Source organism: Macrosteles quadrilineatus, unplaced genomic scaffold (assembly GCF_028750875.1).
Source record: "Macrosteles quadrilineatus isolate MER2022 unplaced genomic scaffold, UCM_ALF_1.0 Scaffold_7__1_contigs__length_78375512, whole genome shotgun sequence".
Taxonomy (NCBI): Eukaryota; Metazoa; Arthropoda; class Insecta; order Hemiptera; family Cicadellidae; genus Macrosteles; species Macrosteles quadrilineatus.
Genome location: NW_026542600.1, coordinates 32,640,445 through 32,658,052, shown reverse-complemented (window position 1 = coordinate 32,658,052; position 17,608 = coordinate 32,640,445). Strand labels below are relative to the sequence as shown.

The following is a 17,608-nucleotide window of genomic DNA, read 5'->3' as shown; positions in this document are numbered from 1 at the left end:
CTTAACATATGGTGAAATGTGTCTAGTTTAGTAACTGTTATTGTCAGTTAATTTAAAATTTGAACAGTTTAAAAAGTTTCACAGTTTTCATAGGGTACCTTACAGAATTAGGTACTTAAAAGAGCCTAATTATGATATAAAATTTGTAATTAAAATTTACCAAGAGGGTTGTTGTTAGCCAAGTCAAATTTTCCTATTTCCAGGAATCTTCCTCCCCGAGCCAAACAACGCACAGACGCCAGCAGTTTCTCTTCTGCAAGAGAGTTGAGTACCAAGTCAACTCCTCTACCATCCGTTTCAGTCATGACCAGCTGCTCGAATGAACAGTCTCTTGAGTTTCCAATATGGCTGTCCTTGATCTGTAACAAATTCAAACATTATTCAAATACCAAACAAGACTTTTGAAAATAGAATACCTAAAAGCAAAATTTTTGTTAAAATTTAATCAATTACCGTACTTTCCTTAAAGTCTACCTCTACAGTTTCTGCCATTATATAAAACATACTAAATTAAAGTTCCCACGGAAACTATATTTATGCAAGAATGTATATACGGTATGTCTTCAGATATGTTATTTTAGGGATATTGCGTGCACTATTTGTGTGGAGAATTAACTTAAGTGTTGTAGTAGAAACCACAAATCGTCTTATCTTTAAATCTATTTCACAGTTCATGCAGGCCCCTAACTCTCATTTAGATAATTTAATTGTAAAAGAACATTTCAGGTCTATTATCTATGTTGACATTATGTTTTATGCCAAGAAAGGTTTAAAATTAAGTTTCCACGGGTGATTCCACTACTTAATAAATCAACTATTATTTATATATGTAGAAATTCAAGCAAACCGGATCCATAGTAAACAAAAAAACACAGACCTACAAAACATACACTATAGGAGCATGTGAAAACACCATGTTGAGTCTTATTTAGGCTTACAATAGATTCACAATATCACTAAACCTCATAGATAACTATGCAACAATACATATCATCAGCTGATCGGCAATCAAGTTAAGAAATCAGGGATACCAACATATAAGCTTGTTTGTTCATTTAACAGAATCTAACAGTAGGCTACTTACTATTTGGGTTTTGTAAAAAAAACACTCTGTATTATGTGTTTAATGAATAAACTAAACCAAGCACAACCATTATAAACAACTGGATTACAAACAAGGATTTAGAAATATAAATGTTAATAAATTTGTTTCCCTCCTAATGGTCTCAATACTGTAATTTTACTCTAATACACCTAGTTATACTGTATTTCAAGTGTACAGACCTGAGGGAATGTCTTCCTTATAAACTCCCTCTTCTCCGGAGTTCCGACTGTTGTGAACACTGTGCAGCCGTGATGGAGGGCAATGTAGATGGCTGCCTGACCTACACCTCCTGTTCCTGCATGAATCAACACTGTGTCTCCTTTCTTCATGTTTCCACAAGTCATTAGTGCGAACATTGCCTAAACATATCACACAGTTTGTTACCTCCTCTCGTACAAGTATGAAAAGGAAAAGTAAATTCAATAATATTATCTTAGTTAAACAATCCTCAAAATAAGTTATTATAGTTTGAAGTTGGTTGGTGATATTAGATTTTTAATGTTTGGGTAATATTTGTGGGTTTTTTAGGATCTAAATTATGGTCCTGTCTTTATATTATACATCACCTAACACATAAAAGTGCAAGCAATTATCTTACACTTGGAAAATATGCAAACAACACAATAAAATTCTACGGTAGTCACAGGTTAACGTTTGTTCTATTGCAGAACGAAGTTGATGTTATGTTTAATAACGGAGAAATAAACACAAATTTATTAAATTTATATTTACCAAGGGGTTAGGAATTAAATTTAACTCACATTTCCCACAATACAAGCCCAAACAGACTGGGTTCTGTCCACCCCATCTTCTTACTACAAATACAGAAGAAATCTCTGTTTTATACATGTTTTTTTCTAGATTTTTCTTGTATCGCCTCATCTTAAAGATAGTATCAGATTCCAGATCCTTAAAAATACTGGTGCAAAAACTTGTATTTAGAATTATAAAGAAAATCTTCCACAAATATATGTAATCCAGAGGTAACGGTTACACATTTTAAGTCTCAAGCAAGTTTTGTCTGTTTAGAAAAGCAAATTTTGTTAAAATTATCATAATGCTTTTCTTGAGTGAAGATCTCTGACACAGAATTATTGTTTCTTTATAATATTGCCAAACGGCTAAATCATTATACAAAATAAACTAATCACACACTTTTTAAAAAAGTTCTATATTTCGGCATTAGCCTTCTTCAGGAACAAACAAACAATAACAAATAGAAGTGTTTACCACTCTGTATCAGATGGTTTTAGCAAAAATCCAAAATACATATAATTTATAAGAAGTAAAAAAGAAAATTTTGATAGAAAGAAAGAAAATATTTTTTGTATAAGTTACTATCTCAAATTTAGACCAGATGGTGTTTTAGATTTAAGTATTAATTGATGAGCTTTCTCAAGCTGTCTTATTTAAGTCTGATGCGTCTTTTGCATAAGAAAATTGAAAAAAGGGAATAAGAAAATTGGCAAAAGACGCATCACTTAAAATTAAGACATCTTGAGCAAGCTCATAAATTAATACTTAAATCTAAAACACCATCTATCTGGTCTAAATTTGAGATAGTATACAAAAAATATTTTCTTTCTTTCTATCAAAATTTTCTTTTTTACTTCTTTATAAATTATATGTATTTTGGATTTTTGCTAAAACCATCTGATACAGAGTGGTAAACACTTATATTTGTTATTGTTTGTTTGTTCCTGAAGAAGGCTAATGCCGAAATATAGAACTTTTTTTTAAAGTGCGTGATAAGTTTATTTTGTATAATGACACAGAATCAGTTATCCTTGTATAAGAAACCTATCTTTTTGTTACTTCATGAATCGCAGTGTAAGATGGGCTTCAAACAAGTGGGTCTAGGCGTTATCACAAAAGCTATTGGTGATCTATTTTTAAAGTGAAATAAAAATTATTAATTGAACTTGAACTTGAGCCTTCTTGAAAGTAGGCCTGTGTTCTAACCACTAGATAATTGGCCCCATAGGTAAATAAGTATGGTTCAACCATTTAACCCTATTACTGTATTACCAAGTACTAAAATTACATACAGTTCCATAGACTACAGGCACAGTTGCTCCCTGCTCCAAAGTCCAATGGTCGGGTATTTCCCACATCAAGAACTTGTCTCCAATTACGGTGTTGGACAAACAACGAGACGATGTCATTCCCATCACTCTGCGACCGTCTGCTGTGCGACCAGAAAACTCAAACCCACATTGACAGTCCTGCAAGCATTGTGTTTACACTCAGCTAAATTCAAGTGCTGATTTAAATCTTAACATTAACGATTAACTTCAACGTTTAAAGCTCTTGTCTTTTCACACAAAATTTAAAATTTACAAAACGATAAAACAACCAACATGTGTGGATGTAAAACATTGACAGTAACAAAGGCACTAAGAAGCTAGTTATATTTGAAAACAAAGTACTCCGGAAAATCTGTTGACTGATAAAAGAAAATGAAGGATGGAGAATAACATATAATAGGGAACTAAAAGATCTGTTTCAAGCATCACATGTGCTTGCTAAATAAAAATCTGACATTTAATATGGACTGAACATGTGATAAAGAAGGGAGATGAGCCTGTAATAAAACAAATACTCCCGCCGCAGCAAACCTGCAGACTAAGCGAATTTCCATTTGCCTCATTGGATTTACACTAAAATGTCTCCTTAAAAATATCACATTTATTCCCTATTTAAATAGGATGTTTTTTTTATGTTAAATGTTAAAAGTTAGTAAGAAATAAAAACATTTTCCAAATTTGGGCAAAATATGTTAATAAACAAGCAAACTACAACAGTTTACTTATTCTCCATGAGAATAACATGGGAATTTTAAATTTAAAATTTTTTGAAATTTTCTCCGTAAGCATTAGGCGCATTATAACGCTTCAATATACTAAATTATTTGTTTTTTTAAGCTCTACAAAACAGTTTGGAAAGAAATTGCAAAATTTTATGTTTTTTGGGTCAAAAATGGGAAAACCCCATTTTTACCCCGTAAAACCCCCCATAAACCCCTGTTCCCATGGTCCGATCATGCTGGTTCACGAACTCGTTTGAATAAACGTAGGTTTACACGTTTGTACCAAATTTCATCAAAATCAGATCATTTTTGCTCGAGTTATCGCGCTAACGGACACATATATATATACAGTATATGAATTTAAACGGATGGTGTTTTTGGCCTCTAGGGACCTCAAAACAAAAAAAAAATCGGTCCTGGGTCCAAGTCTTACCATGAGTACTACGGTAATAACCCCAGACAGCACACTTTATCCCAGGGACATCCCATAGTAGTCCCATATGTCCTGAGAATGTCTCGGGATATGTGCGCTATCCTCAGGATATCCCGCAAAATCCCGGGACGAGTACGAAATCCACAGGATATCCTACAATATACCGTAATGTCCCGGGATTTGTAAGTTAACCTCAGGATATCCTGTAAAGTCCCGGGATATGTACGAATGCCAAGGATATCCCAGAATGTCCCGTGACATCCCAGGACATGTAAAAAATCCACTGGATATCCTGTAATGTCCCGTAATGTCCCGGTAACAAACTGAAGAAAAAAATACTACCACTGATGAAATGTACAGTACTGTATATCTAAATTTAAATGTTCAACAAGGCCAATATAATAATTTGTTTTTTTCACTAGTGCTTTCAGAAACTTGGTTTCCATCTTCAGGCTGTGTTTACACTAGTACAGAAAGTAAATATTTACTTAATAAATTAATTTTAAACAAAGTTAAAACAGATGATTTAAAGGATATTGGAAAAATAAAAAATAATATTAGAAAAATTAATCTTTTGAATTTTGGATATGCGAGTCTATGATATGCGTTACAGTGTTGTTCTTGATGTAATTATTTTCAGTAATTCCGAATTTATAATTGGGCCGTCTTCATTATTTAACAAATAATTTTGGTCTGTTTTTTTTTCTAAAAATAAGATTCCCACGCATTAAGATGTTGAGGTTTTATAATTTATTTTAAAAGTTTAAGGTTTCCCAGATTGAAAATATGTCTTGTTAATACTATGGCTAGCAAGGGTTGACTTTACTTTACTGACATATTACTACCACTGAGTTCAGGAAAACTAGAGTTCTATCATAGTTGTGTGAAATGTGAATTTAATTCTAACTTTAAATTAATAAAACAACAAAAAACTAATTTTAATCATATAACAATCAATTATTACAGTGCTAATCTAATGGTGATTAAATAATCTATATTCAAATACCAGTATCCTCTCCAACTACCAGAAAAACAATTTAACTACTTGAGGCCTAAACAGATTAACAGAATCATATATAGCCTATACTGTAGTATCAAAAATATTTTAAGTATTGCGACCATTGCAACTGTCGGCTACTCTTTAACCACTTGAAAACACCCATAATCAACAAGCGCAGATAGCTCAGGAGGTAAGTAAGAGGCTCACAAGGCGAAGGTACCAGGTTCAAAACCCGTCTGGGCCAAAAACTTTTTTCTCGTTTTTTTCTTCAAAATTTGTGTTTATTAACTATTTAATCAATTTACTAAACTTATAATTAAGCTTTTCATACTAAATCTATATTATTTTGTGTTTTTTATGTTCAGGCCTAGACCACACTTTATCCCAGGGACATCCCATAGTAGTCCCATATGTCCTGAGAATGTCCTGAGGACTACCCTGGGATGACCTCGGATGTCCCACGGATATGTGTGTGAGCTTATCCGTAGGACATCCCCGGGCGGGGACATTAGGCATTCCTGTGGATATCCTGTGATATCCCAAGTTGACCATAGGACCACTATGGGATATCTTGCATATCCTGTCGCAATATCCGTGGGATGTCCTGAGGAGAAAGTGTGCTGTCTGGGACTTATTCCCTATATGGGAAATTTGCTAAAATGGAAGGAAAGGGCAGATGGAAAAAAAGTGTTCAAAGAGGAGTTATGAAAATGTTGAGATCGGATGAAGAAGACACACAGGATCAGAATGGCCCACCATTCTGGGCCATAATGATTCTTGGTGGTGTCAATTGTCTCTTTAAGTAAAAATTGGGAACAGCTGTCCTGTGTTTTCTTAATCATATGTCTTTGCGTAGAATGGTGACCATGTTGAAGTGGCGTAGTTTGCCAGGTTTTGGCAACATTTATGTTGTATTCGTTCTTAGACCTACGGTAACTAAATTTTTATTACATTAGCTACATAACGTTATTTTTAGTTCTTTTTTTGCACAACATTGTTTTGTCTAAATGGAAAAATATTTCTTTATTTACAATTAAATTTGTTATAACAGTTTTATTAAATTTAAACTTCCCTCCATAACCAGTGCCGCATTCCGGTGCATTCCGGCACCATAACACCCCTGATGTTATTAGTTTCTAAAGATAGCTTTTTTAAATTCTTAGTTTTCTTGAATTAATTATGGTATGTATAATTGTAAATGGAATGAAAATTATGTTATTTGTTGATAATGGAATAATTATTGCTAAGCATATGTTACTTGGCAAAACATCTTAAAAAACCAGAGTCCTACACACCTGTTCACGTCTGTCTTTTGTAATGACTTCCGGAGCTAGTTTTCCAGTCATCATCATAACATCACGGAAGTTCAAGGCAGAGTAGTAAATATGAACTAATTCCTTGTTTTCTGGAACAGGATCCCTGAAAACAAAAGCAAGGATCAAACATCTGACATTTAAATGCATAAAATAAATCTCAATGCTTGGTTTTTGATTTCTCAATATGAATTTAAATCCTAAAAAGATTTCCTGAATATAATTTCATGAAGATTATATTGTTATTTTTCTCTTGATAAAATAACAACGCTCTTACATTAGTTGATAAACAGTTTGTGTTGAAAACTTGATTCAGAAAAAGTAACAGCATGCAATCAAAATCATTAGTACATGAATTGGCCATTCTCAAGTTTCCGAATTCTTGTCAGTAAACAATATCCTCAACAGTTTCCAATCTGGATTTCGTAAATATTACAGCACTGAAACAGCGATGCTCCATATAACTGATGAAATACGATTTGCTATGGATCACAGCCAATGCACTATTTTAACCTTATTTGACTTCAGCAAAGCTTTCGATACTGTAAATCATAGCATTCTTCTAGCCAAACTCCAACTTTTAGGTTTTTCTGATAATTCACTAAAATGGATGAGATCATATCTTCAGAGCCGAAAGCAGTGTGTATGTCATGACAACTTGACGTCCGACTGGAGAAATGTTCCCTGTGGAGTTCCTCAGGGTTCAATTCTTGGCCCACTACTTTTCACTGTTTACATTAATGACATTAGTACAGTACTACACCACGTAAAGTTTCATTTTTATGCTGATGACCTGCAAGTTTATTCTCATTTTAAAGTCAGCGATATAAATGAAGCTATAGACATAATGAATCACGACATTGACAACATTGTTCAATGGGCAGCTCAGAATGGACTTAGACTCAATCCTGACAAAACAAAACCAATCATTATAGGTCACTCACGTTTACTAAACAAACTTGAAGAAGACAATTTACCAAAACTCACTGTAAATGGAATTACTTTGCAATATCAAAACAAAATCAAAAGTCTTGGATTGCTGATGAACCGCACATTAGACTGGACCGACGCGGTGGTAGATACTTGTAAAAGAGTATTTGCCGCCATTCACACAATGAAGAAGATGCAACGACTCCTTCCTTTTCACATTAAACTCTTACTGGTCAAATCACTTGTGTTTCCACACTTCAATTACTGCAACACTGTGGTTAATGATATGACTGTGGCTTTGGCAACAAAACTACAACGTGCACAAAATTATTGTATTAGATTTCTGTTTGACCTTAGGCAGGACGACCACGTCACACCTTATTACATAAATGAATCAATTTTTAAATTACCTCAGAAAACTCCGAATACTTTCAATCACTCATTCGGCTATCAATCTTGGAATTCCAAATTACATTGCAAAGAATTTTGAATTTTTGAATGAAAGAGGTGCAAGGGATACTCGCTCTGGCTCGTCTACGTTGCGCATTCCTCGTCACAGAACAACTATTTATAATAAATCATTTGTAGTCACAGCATGCCGCCTATGGAACTCTATACCCGATGCCATTAAATCCATAGAAAACCGATCCCGACTGAAGGCGACACTGAAAGAATATTATCTCAACCGGATGGTAGTGGCGTGGCGGGATGGCGTGCGTTAGGCTTAGCTGCTGCAAAGAGTGTATGTGTGTGTGACTGTATGCTAGGAAAATAAATGTATGTTATGTTGTTTATTATTAATTATGTTACGAAATGTGTATTTTACTTTTGTTCATATCATGTATTATTGTTATTACTATTATTATTTAGAGGTTAACTGTAAGAAAGGACCATGAGGTCCTAAGTTCGCCTCAATAAAGAAGGATTTTTATTTCATTTCATTTTCATTTTTCATTTCATTTCATTTCATTTCATTTCATTTCATTTCATTTCATTTCATTTCATTTCATTTCATTTCATTTCATTTCATTTCATTTCATTTCATTTCATTTCATTTCATTTCATTTCATTTCATTTCATTTCATTTCATTTCATTTCATTTCATTTCATTTCATTTCATTTCATTTCATTTCATTTCATTTCAATTGGCGCATGATCATTGGCGGTGGTTGAATGCTCAAACTCATTGCAAGAGATGTTCATAGTGGACTTATGATTTTATTTTAATTCCAACTGTTTCCACAATTAACTAAAACTAATATTAGTTATTAAAAACAAATGTAAAAATAGGATTTTAGATTTATGCATGATAACATTTTGAAGAAGAACTTGTCAAGCCAATGACTTTACTAAGTAGTAAATGATGAGAAAATATATGAAGTGGTCAGAGCACAACAAATAGATGTAACAAATCATTATAATAACAGCTTAATATATTTGTTAAAAATTAGTTTAAGTGACATGAGTAATGATTAAACTAGTGTAATGACATATAAATCCATTCTACCAATAATTGCTATACAAATTTAAATGATCTTATTTCAATATTACCTGAACCCTAAGGGACCCTGCAACCAAGTAAGGCTGGAGAGGTCCCCTCTAACAACGGTGTTGACAAAACTATGGTCTACATCTTTGGGTTCGAACACGTCAATGGGGAAGTGTCGGTAGCTTCCCCACTGTCCATCCTTGAATACGTTGATAGCCAGGTTCTTGGAAATTTGATCTTTATACATATCGTTGTCCAGTGAAAACTCTGGAGCATTTTTATCCATGACAAATACGCACCTGGAATCAACAAATTAGTTTCACATGTAGTCTCAATGTATGATCAAAATAAACTTAATGCTATTCAAGAATCTTGTTTGGTCTATTTGTCGAGAGGTATAACTATTTTTACTAACTGAATGTCCCAAACAAACTTTGAAGCAACTAAAGATATGACTAAAGCTACAAATTCAGGATGATGCAGAATGTGTGTAAGTAAATGAATAAATATATTTGGGTTAAATGAACGTAACTTTAAAAGACAACGCTGGTCATCATCTAATGGTCTATTATTGGTTTGGCAAAATAAGGAGGGTTGTTTTCCTACTAATATTACTTTTCAGACAAATCATTTTGATTTAATTTACGTTTATTGTCATTTACTTATCATAATGGATCAGCATATATACCATCAGGGATGTATGGAACGTACATGAAAAAGAACGGAACAGAAATAAGATTTTCAGGGGGAAACAATAAGATTTTCAGAGAATCAGAAAAACAAGGAGGGAAAGAGTTAGGAATGCAGAGATCAGGAGAGGGGTAGTTAATAATGAATAGCTTAGGGGAAATAGAAAAGGCACAACTAAAATGGTTTAGTCCTGTAAGAAGAGTGTGAGAAAAGAGAAGTCCAAGGGAAATTAAATTGGTGGCAAGAAACAGAAATGAACCAAATATAAGATCTACAGGAAGATGTATATGAGGGGAAAGGGGATCTGGGGAAGACATAAGTTAGATCACAAGGTAGAGGAAGAACTTTGGAAGGGAAACCAAAACTGAAGATAATAAGTGTGTAGGTAAGGATCAGTGGTTACTAAACAAGACTAATTGAAATTTCTAAGGATAGATCAAAACAAATATTTACACAGCTCGATCTCCACCGGGTTCTTTTCTGATACAGTTGACTAGTCCGATGATTCCATTGGTTTCCTCTTTCTCAGCATACAATACTACTTTCTTGGTAGCAGCGTCTTTCAATGCAGCTTGGATTTGAGGCAACCATGAATAGTTTTCTGAGGTTACCTTGATAGCTAGTTGAGCAGGCTTAGCAGTTGAATCCTATAAAATTTATTTTACTTTTAAACAGTTCAAATTATTATGACAAATGATCAAGTATGGTTTGGGTTCACAATTTTGTATTAAGAGCTGGAAAGTACAAAAAGTATGTATAGTATGTGATAAAAAATTGCATATCAGTTAGTGGTTTATAACTTTAAAATGCTATATTAAATCACAAAAATTAATAAGACTTTTTGAAAATCATGTTTAAAGATGTGTTGAATAAATAGCACAAGAATATGTTGAATCTATCATAGCATAAACTTCCAACCATATCACTGTTTAGGTGTAGTTGCAAAATACTCCTGCGAGTCATAAATCAGTTTTTTAAGTGGTTTCTTGAGTTATAAAGGTGTAGATATGTAACGAGCCTTTTTCCTAGTGGGATGAATTTTTGTTGTTTGGCAGATTATAGCCGATTGTTGAGGTAAGCAAGCGGCGACGGCGAAGCTAGCTAGCGCCCTTTGACCCGGCTTATCAGTTCTGATAAGCCTAGGGTATCCTTCAGGACAGTATAGGACGGACATTCCAGTCGTGGATTTGGGGCAGTGAGTTGGTGTCTGGTGGAGATGTCATCGAGTGCTAGTGTGCAGTGGACATTATAGTGTCGTCGGTGGTGTAACTGTACAGAGTGGTTGGAGTTTAAGTTGGGTATAGACCCGCAAGTGTTGAGTGACGATTTTCCTTTAATTTTGGTCTAAGATTTGATATTTAATATTAATTAATAATATTAATCTCTGATTTTATTACAAGGGTTAGAGTTGTAGCCATGCTGGTATAATCTTGATACAGTGTTTTAGGCACTCTGGGCCTAACTATTGGATAGTTAGGACGAGTTGCGTAGTTAGCAACGACCCCCTAGGATAGTGGAGAGTCGGCGTAGGTCTGGTGGTGATTATTGCACGTTTGTTTGGTGGTGACTTGTTTTTACTTGTTCACAGTGCCCGTGTATAAGCCAGTCCTATACCGGATAGACCCGGCTTTTGGCCTAGTGGTTTCCCTCGTAGCAGACCCTGGAATTTTACCCAGCCATTGTAAGCTGAGCTATCCTCGGCAAACATTTGTGACTGCACATTGTTTTTTTCCAGTGCAGGAAGTATCATTGCAACTAACTAACAAGACTATGATTGCAATTTTTAGTAGGAAAAAATCATTTGTGAAAAATTTAAGTAAAGGAAATAAAAGTTAAAAGTGTTAGGCTGCCAAAATAAGGTAATTTATCAGTACAGTTCACCTTTTTACTGTACCGGCTCATTCCTTGCTTTGCTGTAAACATTCCACGCACGGGTGGTTAGTCTATTTGGACTGACAAATGCAAGAGGCCGCCAACCTCTAAAAAAAAATAAATAAAAAAATAGTGAGTTTAAGATAGTTTAAATGTTATTATTAAAAATATAAAGATATGTATGGCAATTAAGGATTAATTACCTTTTTAATCAAAATTATCCGTTCACTTTCAATTACACGTTCCATGCAGATAGTGTATCCACTTTTTTCAGTTTTCTCATTTACTTTTTCTCTTATGATGATAAATCCATCTTCTTTAACAGCAGCAAGACAATTTTTGAGAACCTGGAAAAGTCAAATTTAAATCAGCTCGAATCTTTGCTAACAAGTTTGTAAATAAAACTATTTTTGTTACAAAATCATTTGTTGGTATAATTTTCCTTAATTATGCAATAACGTCATTTTATACAGCACATTCATAAAAGTACATTTTTATACCTATTACTGAAGCACCCAAAGCATTAAAGATATAGTGTAAAATCCAGATATGAATGTGCCTCATGAAATAAATGGTATAAGAATAATAAAAGGCTTCTATATTACATTATAAATTATTACTAATGTTTTTTTTTTTACATAAATAAAACTCCATCAAACAGTGTCAAACTCTACTGATCAATGTACTGATGATTAAAAACAGTGAAGTATTTACAGTATAAGACAAATGAATGAGTCAGTTTTTATTGTAGTGATTCTTGAACTAAAATTATCTGGCTCATCAGCCAAATTCACTATCATTGAGCTACAGAGTTTATTGCCTTTAGACTAAAGGCAATAAAAAAACTAATTTAAAAAAACAAATTTAAAAAAACAAATTTAAAAAAACGAAACTGAAATATAACATTTTAAAAACGAATTTAAAACTGTTTTAAAAAACGATTTTTAAAATGTAAAAAAACATTAGTAAAATTGTTTAACCTGAAAAGAATCCAAACTTTCAATTATTATTATAACAGTTAATAACATTGAAATTAGATTTTGAGACTGTGATGATTAGTCGCCAAAATTATTTTCTAAATCTTGGGATTATTTTTTAAAACTAAACCAGTGTCTGATTATTGGCACATATAAACACAGTTATTCTTAATGACATGTAACCTACTTAATCGATCGAATCATTGTACCCATTGGTCTCAGTAATTGCAACTTGGAGACACTTAGGCTTTAGTTAAACCGAGAGGTTCACATTTGGCCCTAGACTATCTCACGGAGCACTTCATTTTTTTGGTAAGACTACATGTTTATTACTTTATCGATATAAATATTTAGATAGATCGGGTTAACCACCAGTTTTAGGTTGGTGGTTGTCTGATATTAATTTGTATTGTTATTTTAAAATATAATATATTTTCTTCAAACAGCCTTAAATGAGAAAGTGATAAATATATTCCTATTTTGAGACATGTAGGCAAGAATTATTATAATTAGTGCAGCTCAGTAATTGAATTTTATTGTCTAACTTCAATGAAAGGAGCCTGTAGAATATCCATTTTATTTAGATTGATTTAATGTCATTAGTTTTTGATATTTTTAAAAATTAAAGTTGTTCATCTCCCACTATAGTTACTTTGATTGAACATGATCCCTGTTAAACTCCGAGTCAAAACAAAACCGTGCCACTATTATTAGGTTAAATCTGCTGATGAGTTAGGTACCTCAGCTCTGCTCGGAGAGAAGAGATCAGAAGCCACGACTAACACAGCAGATTGGTCAGTTGTAATCTTCTTGTCTTCCACAACAATGTTCGGACCGATGTCCACAACTTTGGGATTATCAGCAGGAGATAACACTGTGATATCAGCCTGCATTGGGAATACAAATTAAAGAGATTATGATAAGAAAAATTATTTTGAAAGTACAGTAGTAGAACTCAAAGTCTTTTAGCTGAGACTGTGACAGTACATGAAAAGAATTTAGGATTCCAGCAATGGTGTTTTTGTTGAAAATATGAAATAATACACATTGCAGAACACATACATGAGAATACACGAAGATGTAAAAACAATTCCTTTGACACATTGCCTACCACCGACCACTTTCCACTGTACGAGGGAATTTGTGAGACCTGGTAGAAGATCTGAACATTTTAACAACATTAAAATGTGTTAGGCCTATTTATTATCTTATTTTGTATAGTACTCTCTGTCAAAATGAGGATTGTGTTTGAAATAAGATTGTGTACTCTAAGAAAAGTAGTTCAACAAAATACAAAACAATTAGAATCATCATACCTGAATGAGAGGAAGGTCTCCAAGAATTTGTAAGATGGCTGGGGAAAGTAGAGTGGCGTCCGGATTGCAGCTACTATCCAGGACTTCAACAACCTTCACTTTAGTGGAAGAGACCTGCTCGAGGGCCAAGTGAACACACATTCTGGTGAAGGTGCTCAGGTCAGTGTCCTGAAAGTTAAACAAACATCAGTCTTCATGTGATAAATAAATACATACGAAAATAAATATTACAAAATTGCAGTCATAAACAATTTTAATAATTTAACTATTTCTCTGTAAATTAAATCAGTGTTGAGGTCATGAATTCACCAATTTAGACTTTTTTTAGATATACCATTACTATAATGATGAAAATAAAAGGTATTAATGTGAATCAATACCTCTATTAGGGTCAGTATGATATTTAAAATGACTCCAACCAGACATCTGTCAACCCAATATTTTCAATACTAGTTATTTTTTACAAAATTTCACAGTAATCAAAACTATAAAATAAAATTCTGTCAATATATGAATTGAGATATACTGTACTGTTATTATTCACTTACTTGTTCATTAGTGACATGAGGGAAGAACTCGTACTTCTCAAGTACTGGTTCTCCAAGAGGCTTTCTTCTAGAGATAGCACTGGCTTTGAGACCTTCAATTTGGACTCCACCAGATTTGATCATATCTAGATACTCATACACATACACGGGAACCTCTGAAAAGTCAAAAGTAATAACATTTTAACACTATTCAAAATTAACAAAAATACTTTTTACTAATACTTACTTACTTACTTTTCACTTGCTGACATTTTGTGTCAGCAAAATAAAGGTTTGCTACACAAACAGAAAAAAAAACTTGAAACAAATCATTTGACTTTGTTTGAGGTAATTTTTTTGTGATGGGGAGTTGATGTTATTTATTGAACTTGTTCGCCAACTTGAATCAACAACATACCCTACCTAGTTAGTAGCTATGTTTTAGATATGTTTTTGTAGATACAGTAGACCCCCTCTTAACCGACCTCGTATCAACCGATAATCGGATTATCCGTCTTCGATCATAAAATAATAGTTTGTTTTAACCGACCTTGCTTTGAAGGCAGTTCGTTTTAACCGCCGCTTCCTAGGAATCTCGGCGTTTCCGCTCCCACGCTGGGCGATGAGAACTGAACCATATGCTTATCTCCACAGGATATGACTAACAATAAGTTATTTTGTGTTGATCACAAAATATATAGCATAACCTATTGTCAGTTAGTCATCATCGTTCGCAGCTCGAGCACATCTTATCTGATTTGTTATCTGTGCGGCAAATTTATAACATCATAAAGTGCGTTACGATTTTGAGAACTGATTTTCTTATCGCCGGAGTAAACAAGCAACGCAACTTGTAGGGAAGGCAGGGAAAGGGGTTAACAACTCCAAGGCCAAGATAGTTTTTGTGCCTCGAGCCTCCAGTGAGAGGCTATAAATAAACGTCCTGTCTTGTAACAAAATGGTCGCTTGTATCTTTAATGTCGACAAAAGGTTCTGTACTGTATTACGATGTATTTGGAAAGTATCAATTCATACATTACAGTACTAAAGTTATTAAAATAGGAATTGTATTGACTCTTGCCTAGTATTACATTATATTCCACTGAAAGTAGGCCTATTTGACTTAACCGTGTTTTGTGTTTATTTGTGACTTTACTATCAATATTAAAAAGGAGATAAGAGTAGTTTATTTTATAAATAATGCAAGTATGACGTCAAAATAATGATTACATAATTTCAAATAAATAGCACTTCATTATGTTGTGATTTTAGGGATTGCTCGTTTTACCCGACCTTTTGAGCTATCCGACCTAAGTCCGGTCCCATTAGGGTCGGTTAAGAGGGGGTCTACTGTACACTGTAAGAATGGAAAGGGTCATATAAAGGTAATCATTGACAATGTTAATCTATATGGGATGGAAGAAGGGAGTACAGTAAGGTGTTATCATCAAAGAGGTAGATAGATATCAACACTCTGAATAACTGAAGAAAGCTCTTTGAGAAAAACTTGGAACAACACCAGAAAAATAGTTGTGCCTGCAAATTGTTTTTTTAGTAGAAAGCATCCAAAACCACTACTCCTTTTTCTTCTATATAACTATTTGGTAGCATATTTTGGAATCTGGAATCTAATCCCATCCTTTGATGAGAACGTGTATTAAAATGAAAATGTAATTGTTATAGAAAAAGTCTACAATGATTTCCTTAACGATGTTAAAAAAATAGTTCTAGTTTGAGTGTTTTTAATAATAAGCTTATAACTGACCTTTCTGCTCTTCTGGGAGGGAGAACAATGTTTGGACATGTTTCTTGATGTCAATGACTAGTTTTTGAATTGAGGTAGGTACGAACAGTCCCCTAGTGTCTTCTCGTACAATTTGCATCTGAAGCATGTTATCCATGAACGCCACCCAGTTGTTGTGCCACAAGATCTTACCGATTGAACCTGTAAGAACATTTTTTATAAAAATATTGTGCTTCATAGTCTTTTATATTTCATTAAACTCACTATTTTGCCTATAATCTTCTCAAATAACAGGGGTAGCCATCTATCACCCAATTCTGTATCTAGTTAAATATTAAATGATTTGTATGAAATTATTTGAAAATTGTAAGAAATTGTTTGACTTCAAGATATTTGTTATAACCATTTGTGTGTGATGGTCCAGTAAAATATGATATCTCTAGCTTAGCTGTGCTCTAAGGAGCAGTTTGAAAAATCCTCAAATTTGAGAAGGGTAAATAGATAGATAGAATAATTTAGAACAGCAAGCTGGTTGCGCTTGCGCTTTAGAACTCTTCCCTCACCACCATCGCTTTTTATTGTACAATTATCTCATAACTGCTATTATAGTAGGGGAAGAGTAGTGGTGGAAATTTTCTGTCTCCCTCACACTATCCTCCCTACATGCCATTCCAAATTACACGATTGTTACAATGATTAGAGAAAAAAAAACAAAAAAGTCTGTGCCAATCTGAGATACAAATGGTTAGTAATTAAGGCTTTTTTTGTAACAACATACCAGAGTTATTTGCTTGGGTGACACTTCTGAAAAGTCCCTTGTAGTTGTATCCTCTCAATCTAAGTTCTTTGTAGAAGTCTTTGCCACTCAAAGGCAACAGTGAAGGTGCATCTTCATTCACTGGAGGGTCTAGTGTTACCATTTCTCTATTGATGTTTTCTGGCACGTAAATCTTCCCAGTTACAATTGCAGCACCTCCTTCAACGATCTCAAAGTTTCCACTTCCTTTCTGTACCATTACGATGAAGTCCAAGCCACCTGAAAGTTATATGATTTTTATTTATTTTTAGACTCATTTCAATCAAGATGAGTTGATCAGTTGACATTTTGTTGGCATTATAGTTTTAAATGCTTCAAATTTATATTTTTCTTCGGGGTATATCAAATTAACTATTTATGCTATATTATGATGTTCAGTTATAATAAGAGGATGGTTACCATCTTTGGGAAGGTTTGTAGCTCGGTGGAATCGAACATCCTCAAAGACCACTGAGACATCAGTAAATAGCTCTCCTCTCATTAAACCAACTGTCTCCCACGCTAAAGCCTGAAAAAGGATAGAGGTAATAGTTAGATTTATGGAAGAAGATATTTAAGCATGATACTGAAATTGTTCTATGAAAAA

At 33.7% G+C, this 17,608-nt stretch overlaps 1 protein-coding gene across 1 annotated transcript in view; it reads right to left on the bottom strand.

Moving 5' to 3' along the window:
* The window catches only part of LOC128997761 (fatty acid synthase-like), a 53,067-nt gene that overhangs the window by 16,032 nt on the left and 19,427 nt on the right, over positions 1-17,608 (bottom strand). The window contains exons 15-27 of the mRNA XM_054423435.1: positions 17,422-17,530; positions 16,984-17,241; positions 16,227-16,406; positions 14,483-14,637; positions 13,935-14,102; positions 13,359-13,505; positions 11,845-11,988; positions 10,223-10,416; positions 9,142-9,378; positions 6,643-6,766; positions 3,154-3,330; positions 1,285-1,464; positions 161-359 (exon numbers count right to left, since the gene is read on the bottom strand). Of these exons, the coding sequence (XP_054279410.1) occupies positions 161-359; positions 1,285-1,464; positions 3,154-3,330; positions 6,643-6,766; positions 9,142-9,378; positions 10,223-10,416; positions 11,845-11,988; positions 13,359-13,505; positions 13,935-14,102; positions 14,483-14,637; positions 16,227-16,406; positions 16,984-17,241; positions 17,422-17,530 (2,272 nt within the window). The remainder of the gene's footprint in view (positions 1-160; positions 360-1,284; positions 1,465-3,153; positions 3,331-6,642; positions 6,767-9,141; positions 9,379-10,222; positions 10,417-11,844; positions 11,989-13,358; positions 13,506-13,934; positions 14,103-14,482; positions 14,638-16,226; positions 16,407-16,983; positions 17,242-17,421; positions 17,531-17,608) is intronic.